This window comes from Rosa chinensis, chromosome 5 (genome assembly GCF_002994745.2).
Source record: "Rosa chinensis cultivar Old Blush chromosome 5, RchiOBHm-V2, whole genome shotgun sequence".
NCBI classification, from domain to species: Eukaryota; Viridiplantae; Streptophyta; class Magnoliopsida; order Rosales; family Rosaceae; genus Rosa; species Rosa chinensis.
The window spans coordinates 20,212,192-20,221,706 of NC_037092.1; the positions used below are offsets into that span (position 1 = coordinate 20,212,192).

At 34.7% G+C, this 9,515-nt stretch overlaps 1 protein-coding gene across 1 annotated transcript; it reads right to left on the bottom strand.

Annotated features, from left to right (window-relative positions):
- Positions 1–3,744: 3,744 nt before the first annotated feature.
- LOC112166889 (LOB domain-containing protein 4) lies at positions 3,745–7,633 on the bottom strand. The gene is made up of 2 exons (XM_024303818.2): positions 7,312–7,633; positions 3,745–4,198 (listed from the first exon to the last, which is right to left on the bottom strand). The coding sequence occupies exons 1-2, from the start codon at positions 7,489–7,491 to the stop codon at positions 3,836–3,838; spliced, it is 543 nt and encodes a 180-aa protein (XP_024159586.1). The 5' UTR covers positions 7,492–7,633; the 3' UTR covers positions 3,745–3,835.
- Between the last annotated feature and the right edge of the window lie 1,882 nt (positions 7,634–9,515).

The window sequence follows — 9,515 nt, forward strand, 5'->3', positions numbered from 1 at the left end:
TTCCAAGTGTTCTTGTGTGCTTCATGACCCTATCTAGGCATTGCTTGGTGCAAGGCTGTCTATCAATGAATATATATATATATATATATATATATGATGCAAAATAGAGCTTAAATGAGGCTTAGTGCCTTGCTTAGCCTTTTTTTTTTTTTTTTGCGCAACTAATTTTTGGTGACCTAGAACCATAAGATTCTTAGCTAGCTCGTAATCCCTGAGGTACGATAAATCGAGATGTAAACACTTCCTATCTTTGACGACCGTGATTGTTACACGATAAACTAATGAAAAACGCTCAAATCAACCTTCTAGGAAATTATTTCCAAATAGGAGTCAATTAGGTATTGGAGTCTTAACTCTCTAAGGTTTTAGGGGGAGTCTACAAAATATATACAAATAGGCAGAAAATGCATTCATTCAATACGCTTTTAAAGAGAAAAAAATTCCGTGCATCCATTGAGAGTTAGAGAAGTTTTTCATTTGTATTGAAAAAACCATATGCTTCATATAGAATCATTAAGTTACTTGTTCCTTTTTTTCTTTTCCTTTTTTGAAAGGGGGTTTACTTGTTCCTTGCTGAAGAAGCTTTGTGAGTCAAATACATTTTTGCCATTCATCACTTTCTACATATCAAAGTTTAAGGTCAGTTGGAGTCACTGATGTGCAAGGAGATTGAAGGTCGATCGAGGTCAGTACCTGTCAATCCAAGAAGACTAGTGAAAGCAGTTTAATAGTGGAGAAGAATTACAACGACATGATCAGATTACAACCTTCTAGAATGAGTCTAGTGAGAATAGCCGAGGTCAGTGCTATTGGTTTTCTGTAAAGTGAACGTGTATCTTACCATTAAGTGATTTTATTTTCACTAGGGCTTTTAAGAGTTAACGCCGCGCAGTTGTTTACCTCATTTTGAGGGTACTTTAACATGAGTACAAGAAAACCCTAACCAAATATAAAACATGGAAAGAAAAAACCATAGTTTAGGGTTTTGGAACAAGAAGAGTGGCAACAAAAATATAAAAAGTAAAAACAGAGAAAATGGGATAAAAGAAGAGGAAAAGTGGGAAATAGTTGTTCTATGGGTTGAGATTTTGGAGACAACCAAAAAAAAAGTGGTGGGTGAACCTAAGGTTTCTAGTACCATATCTTTGGTCTCTTAGAACTTTCAGGAATTATGGACTGACCCCTGACTAGAATTCGCAGTCACACATTTGAGGCCCAGATTGTTCAAGAAAGAAATAGCACGTCCAATTTTTGAAGATCTGCATGAAGACCCCATTTTCATTCTATTGCCCAAAAAATAAAAATAAAACCCATCCTTCCCTTTGTTTTTGTTTCCATATATGTCCATTCAGCTTTCCATATAGTCACTTATTCACCTTCATCTTCATGGACATTCTATGATCAATGTATTCAGCAGAATAACAGAATATATATATACACACACACACACACACTTGCCATAATTAGAGAGGTCTTAAAACTATACCTTCTCTTTTCGGCTTATAATTAAATAATAAAAGTTGTTTGGTCTTTTTATTTTTTTGAAATAGGGCTGGTGTGGTTGCCCTCAAACCTTGATTAATGAAATTGCATAATACAAGGGGGGGGGACATAGAGCTTGAACCCCAAATTACAATAAGCATAAAGAGAACATCCTGAAATAATACCAAGACTCTCCATAAGATCTATGTATTCTAACAAGCACCAATTAGCAAAGAGTGAACGAAAGGCTACTCCATTTGCTTTGAGAAAGCGGTGGCATACCGGAAAGATAACTCTATAACGAAGAAGCATCATTACAAATAGCACAGCTTTCCCACTATGTTGCCGCATGGAAATAAATCTGACGGCACTCAATTTCATCCTGCCACTAGGAGGTTGCGTCCCATTTGATCAAACAAATAGCGTGCCGCCTCGCTAGGCCAGACAAGGCACACTGAATGTGCATACCAGGACAACGCCCACGTCGCCCTATCCTAGAATGGCAGGGGCTTATTGCCGGCATATAGCCACAATTAACTAATAACAAGAAAAAGTAGTCAAACATAAAATAAAAGGAGTTTGGGCCCAGAGCCCAAACCCAGGCCCAAAGTCCACTTAGCCTAGTCCAATAGGACAGACTGCTATGGGTAACTTGCCACCATTCAGTCAAAGCCACGCCGGCCAATGACCGGCAGCCAAACCGCCACACCAAGCAAACTCAGGCAATCCGTCCATCTCTTCATCCTCCCCAACTTGCTAGCAAGCATCACCGCCATAAAGACCCAAACCAAATATGATCCATCTGATCCGATCTTAGCCCCTTAGAATCCGTCCTCGCACCGCCAAGCAATGCCACCACCAACCGTCTACCTCCTGCTCGTTGTGAGATCGATCCCAGCTTGATCCACACTGAGCTTCCCCGGCGAGACAACCTCGCGTTCTGGACATCCAAGCCACCACGCAGCCCCCTCTCCGACTGGGTTTATTGTTACTGGACACTGGGTCCACTCTAACCCGTCTAACGCCACCGCCGCAAGGGCGTGCCGCCGGAGGGTTCACTCTCTCCCTTTTTTTGTTCGCTCTCTAGGGTTCCAAGAAAATCTCAAGTCTTATTTTTACAAGTCGTTTGGTCTTTAGTTCTCTTTGCAAGACACATGTTTTTTTTTAAATGATTAGCTAAATTAAAAATTGATTGTCTCATTTTATATTCATGTTATGAAAAATATTTGTCTACATAATTCAGATGACCAAAAGAATTTCAAATTTGCTGTTTTTTTTTGCAAGAATGACTATTACTGCATACGAACGCAAAGAATAGCAACCAATTAAGAATTAAGGGCTTGGGATCTCCTTCAATATAAATTGTGAAGGACATCTTCGAAGAGCCATCGATCTTTCAGTCTAATTGTGGAGATGTAGTTGTGATGTTCTTTTCACACTAATATATAATTAGAGGGAGTGGGACAGCCGATGAAATATATAGTCGTTTAACTAACATATATATATATATAGTTTGGCCAATGACACAAAGGGCTTTAGTCGTCTATACTTCAATTAATTTGAATCAGATGAGTGAGTATACTACCACGATTCCCTGGACAAAGGCAAACTACATATATATATATACACACACACACACAAATATAAACAACACTCATCCCATCAGAGAAGACAATTTTACATGTATGCATAAGTTTAGTAATGTAATTAAACATTGTTTGACTAACTGCAAGGTTATATTACGTATAGTGATTTCCCAGAACTAGTTAATTGTTACTCTGACGTAGTCCATTACCTTTATCATACAACGGCTTCTTTATCAATATTCTGATATAACAACATGGTTAAGCTTGGCATTGGTGTACTTAACCAGTTTGATCTGTTATTAGAAATTTACATGCTTAATAACCAGTCAAAGTAAGTAATACAGACTTGTAGATCAGAAAGCAATTGACGTATAGATGTCTCGATAGTGAGACTGGGTGGACTTGAAGCTCAAGTTAGTATTTACCCTCCTAATGTTTTTTGTAATGTAAAAAAAAAAAAAAAAAAATCTATCAGCTGGAAATGCAGAAAACATAAGCAGCTAGGTCATATATAATCCCAATATCATAATTAACTTATAATTACATTAATTTTTGATCACATTTACATATGGTTAATCAATCATCACCTCTGGTCAAGTAGAGAGATGCAGGATGCACTATGAAAGTAAAAAAGAAAGAAAGAAAGAAAGAGGCAGACATTAAAAAAGCAAGCCCATGATACTAACTAATTAATTGATTAATTAGAGAATAACAATATATAATAATAGAAAAAGCAAAGAGCAGGCATGCAGAGGTATAGGGCATAGCTAGCATGACCACAAAGAATTGGCCTGATCTACCACCATGTCCATTGTAAAAAAGGATTTGGTGGTCTGATGAGGATGATAATGATGGTGAGAATTATTATTATTATTAGGCATTATTTGCTTGACTGAGATGGGAGAGGTGTTTTCTGATGTGGCTGCGGGAGATGATGCAGAAGGCAATTGATTCATTTTCATGTGCACCACCTCAGCTTGTGCAATGGCCAGTTGAGTTTGGAGGACGTCGATCTGTTGCTGTAGAGATGAGATTGCACCAACACAGCCGTACACAGGGTCTCTTACTCGAGCGTTTGCCTCGTACACCATCGAACTCACTGCATCACTGCGCTGGTGCTCTGGTAATTCCTGCATGTCAAATAATAGACAACTAGGGTTCAGTCCAAAATGTCCTGCATTTACTAAATTTCTCAAAAGTATTTTAAAAACGATAAATATCTTGTACATGACAAAACCCATGACCACGATTGTAGGTAGTGGGTGCTCTAACCACTAACCTAACACCACTTCGTCAGTAGTATCACCATTCACAACTCATTTTGTCTCAAAACAAAAGGATTTGTCTATTAGAACCTCCAAATTTACTTACTTGACATCCTATGCTTTTTACACCTCTTATCAAATTTTCAAATATTAAATTTACTCATCAAACCTCACTAAAGTTCCTCAAATAACCTCACTCATATAATTTGCAAACAAACTATTATCTTTAAAATAAAACACTTAGACATAAATCTCTTTTTCAATAAAAAAAAAAAATCAAACACAAGGTATTGAGTTTTAAAAATTAATTTCCAATCAATAAAAAAATAACACAAACTATTCTGTGATTTTTTTAATTTTTTTTTTTTATGTTTTAGCTGTGAAAAAATAATGAAGATTAATCATTTTTTCTTAATGTTTATTTTATTTTTTCTACTTTCTGAACCTCATGATTAATTCTTTAAATATTTGTTTAGTTTTTTTTAATTGCTAGCTAATTAATATTTTGTTTTATGCAAATATAATGGATAGACTTAGATTTAAGTCATTATATGATTTATTTTGTTTTCCCTCACTAATATGCGTTCAACATGTATATCATACATTTTTACGTCACATGATCTTAATCATTGTTTTAATTCTTATTAAATATATATGAATGCTTTTTCTTTTTCTTTTTAATAAATATGAATGCTTTGATGAGTATGTAGTGAAATTGAAAAATGAAAATAGATAAGGAAAATAATAGAGAATGCAATCTAATATTATTGAATTGGAAAGTCTAGTGAAAATCAATACATTTTTTTGATATAATTATTGCTCTTAATAGTTATTTTATAGTAGGTTATATATGTCATTTAATAGTTCATAATAAAGTGAGCTCAAGTGATCAGATTTAGAAGTCCCAATAGAAACACTCAAAAAAAAAAAAAAAAAAACTTGTAATATCATTTGGATGTTATTCCTTATAGGTAATTAATTAAGCTAGGTTCATGCCTGTAACGATCTTTTTTATCAATGAGTTGAATACTTGAATTGTGGCTTAGACTTCCCAATTAACCTCAAACTAAAAAAAGAAAAAGAAAAAAGAGAGATCAACACAGATTTTAGTCCTATCAATTTCTAGATGTCATTGTGACATCATGATTATGTGATTAAAATTTCTGCTTCTTCGAAATATTATTTAGCACAATTAGTCGGAGAACTTTTACTTGCTTACTTGGGATCAACATTTTTTTTTTGGACTTATTATATGTAAACGTGTTTATCAATGTAATCCATAATTATAAAGCAAAAGGCAAAGAGAATATACATCAGCAGACAACAGACTTTCTTTTTGCAAGTTTACAAGAAAGTGTACATTGAGGACTACAACCTTAGCCTCAGCTTCAGAAAAAGCTATTTAAAATGACCATAAAGGTGAAGATGATAAACACACACGAAGACTAGAGCTAAATTCCTCGAACTCTTCAATTCCTTTATCTAAGCATTTGTAATAACTTGATCTCGAAGCAATTGAAAACTGTAACTGGTATAAAAGGTTTGGAATTCCTTTATGGACAAATGAACCATTAGTTTGAGAAAAAGTTGTTCTTGCTAATTTTCAAAAAGGAAAAGTCTTTATCCAGGACTGGTGCTTTTCAACTGTATCTAACCATTATAACCGAAGTAAAGGTGGAAATAAAAGGAAATGGAAGCACACTTTTTTAACTTTTTAAAATATATTCCTCCCAAAATACTAACGAAGTATCAAATTCTTGGAAAAAGATCAAAAAGAAAGAAATAACATGGAAACCTAAAAGGTTTCTTATCAGCTTCTACACCAGCAACTAGTTTAACATGGTCATTAGGTCCTGGGAAAAACCAATAGAACATAGGATTCTGTACAACTACTAATTAAAAAACAAGCAAATCATCCTATTATATTCCTCTTTCTTTCTTTCTTTTGGAATGAAAGAAAATAAAGCCTATCTAGTACGATTGGACTTTTTAAAGTCTGGCAAACATCAAAGCATGGCAACATCTCTTGTGATTTTGCAAATTAAGTTACATGTTTGTTAGAATGACTTTTGCTTTCTGTTTCTTTTATGATCCCCTGTGGGGAAACTAAGGCATGCATGCTTTTTGCTAAGCTAGCTAGCTATAAGGAGATCGATCATGGGATTCATCATTATAAGACATAAAAACTTGTAAATATAAAAACAATAAAGAAAATTGAATAGAATCATAGTGCTTTACCTCCTCGTTGGATCATATATCACACAATAATTGAGTTGCTTTGCGGTTAACAACTACTCAAACATTGTTTTATCTCCTAATTAAAACCATTACACTAACCTTTTTATATTTTATGCTTTCTGGATATATTACTAAATATTTAACCCTCCATCCCCTTCAACCCACACCGCGTGCTACAACAGTTCTGATGACAAAAACAAGAAACTAACCAGGAAAAAGACATGTTGCAATATCCCTCTCAAGTCATTTCGTTTATTTCTGAGTTGACAGCCAAGAAAACTACAACGGGGTCCTCAAAAGCAGTCTCAAATAATTTCTATGAAGATTAGTATGATCAGTTAGAGTATATATCTAACTAAATATTGGCTTGATATACTTCATGGACCAAGTTCCTCAACTTAATTAATCCAGCTTTTCAACCAGAGTTTAATAATCGTGATATTTTGGTTTTCATACTTGTGTTTCTAACAACTTCTATAAGCTTCGAGAATTTATAATTGTCTAACAACTTGCCTTAACCTCTCTCCTTCAGCATTGATCATTTATGGTGTACGTTAACCTGCAGGATGGATCCGGAGCTGTACTTAACTGACTGCCCTAATTTTTCTTTTTATTTAAGAAAGTTTTTGAGTATCAAAAACGGCCATGACGTACCCTATCTTCTTTGAAAATAACTCCAACGGAGAGGGAGGGAGGGGGGTGGGGGGGGGGGGGGGGGGAGAGAGAGAGAGGAGCTGAACCTGTAGCATCTTGTTGACATTGCTAGCACCAAAAACCTTGTGCACACTTGCAAACTTGTGAGGCTCATCAGCTGGAAAATAAGGAGCAAACACACAATCCTGCGCACACCTCCTTCTCAGAAGCTTGCATGCTGCGCATGGAGACATTCCACCTTGTTTTCTACCACTGATCTCCTTCATTTTCCCAGCCGGGGACAAAAAATATTATTCCAAAAATAAAGGGATTAATTACTATTATTTTCACGAAAATAGGAAAAATGAAAAGCAAATTGATATGTATTTGCTTCCAGGGTCTTAATTATCAGAGAGAGGGGGGGAGGGCTTGAGGGAAGGAATGGTGGAGGTTATATAGAGAATTGTAGTATATGAAAAGCAAATCTTGCAGGGTCCCATTAAAGAAGAGGTCCTAGATCTTGTTGGACAAAACATCGTTTTTGATAAGATCTTAGTCCCACCATGCATCAATAATATATTTTGTCTCCTATTTTCAACATAAAACTTTTTCTCTTAATCCTCGTCTGGTTAGCTTTTATTTATCATTACTGGAATATTAATTTGACATTTTTTTTTTCACAAATTATGAGAGTTTGATACTGGATCTAGCAGATTCCATCTATAGTTTAAAAAACCAATTAGATGAGCGAGAACAATGACTAGCGTCTATAGCTTTCACTACTAATATTTAACATTCATAGGTTTTGAGAGCATGCATGATTGTAGACGATTCTTACATCTTCCAAATATTAAAAACGAACCAAATTATTTTAATGAAAATAATGCATTGGTTAAATCTTCTGAGCATAATAAAGTACACAGTTACATTATATCTAGTAAACCTCCTATCTTCTTCATGGAAAATTTTACAATGTGTTAACGTATAACATCCATACAATTGCCTTAAAAGTGGTAAAATGAGTTCTCAAAATAGTAATATTAGTCCTCAAAGTGGTAACATGAGTCCTTAAAGTGGTAAATTTTCTTAGTTACCACATGAGTTCTCAAAATAGTAATATTAGTCCTCAAAGTGGTAACACGAGTCCTTAAAGTGGTAAAAATAGTTGATGTATGAGAAATGTTAATATACCATAGGTTTACCCCTTTTTCATTATTAGTTAGTCCATTTTTTTTTAAAAAAAAAATAAAGGTTCATTGCATTAGATGACCAGCTAAAAAGCCAGAGTCTAACATACACTTAAAGACAGAAAAATGGCGAGATAAAGACCAAAACTCTTATCTAAGCAATGTAAACTCATTACAAGTCAATTTGAGCCCGCTTTGTAAAGCAAACCCATAGACAAAAACCAACTCCGTGTCTTCTGAGGAAAAATCATCTTCTAGCCCTCCATTCGCCAGGCACGCAATTGTAGTACGAACAGACAGCTACTTCCCATCAAACAAATATGAGTCAATTCCTCATCCATAAGCCACTTTCTCCCGTCCAACTCGAGATAGTTACCAATTCCGTAGAACCATGATCCGAATTACGACTGGCACTTGACAGACCGTAAAGGCCCAACATCAACAGTTGGTGAACCTCATAGGATATAAACATATAATATACGGAACTAATTCATGTTTAATAGAAAAATAATGCAACTATAAAAAGTTGAAGGTCTGCTCACTTAAGGGACAGTTTTTAAGGGATTGTGAGGGACAAGTGAATCTGACGGTTGGAAATAAATGCACAGTTTTAAGTTGTTATAGTTTCTGCTTTTATATTTAATACATGTGGTTGAGATGCATTTGTTTTTCACAATTTCTTGCAACTATTCCTCATGTGAGCAAATATGTAAAAAGTTGTTGCAGATTATCTTCGTTCCAAAAAAAAGGCTCCTCTGCTCACCAATGTATTTTTAATATTTTTTGAGAAAATATGTTACCAATTAATAGTTCACTAAAAAGTATAATAATTATCCGCTCCTAGGAAGTTGGCAGAAAGAGTCATTATATAAAATACACTCATATTTTAGTGATGTACCTGAAATACAGAAAGACAACTAAAAATCTAAAAAATGATGAAATTTAATTGAAAGTGAGGATTTCATAATTCCTATAAACCAATTCCCTCGTTTGGCATTCTCATATTAGAAATTTTAAATTTCTCTAAAGAAAAAAAAAAACAAAGGAATTCACTGCATGAATGTCTCACTTGTTCAAGGAAAACCTAATTTGTGTTTAGCCCAAACTCTAGGTTACTTGACCTA

Excerpts from the sequence above, each read along its gene's own strand:
- LOC112166889 (XM_024303818.2), bottom strand. The coding sequence starts at position 7,491 with ATGAAGGAGATCAGTGGTAGAAAACAAGGTGGAATGTCTCCATGCGCA. Across the intron at positions 4,199-7,311 it reads ATGTCAACAAGATGCTACAG|GAATTACCAGAGCACCAGCG; the intron begins GTTCAGCTCCTC and ends TTTGACATGCAG.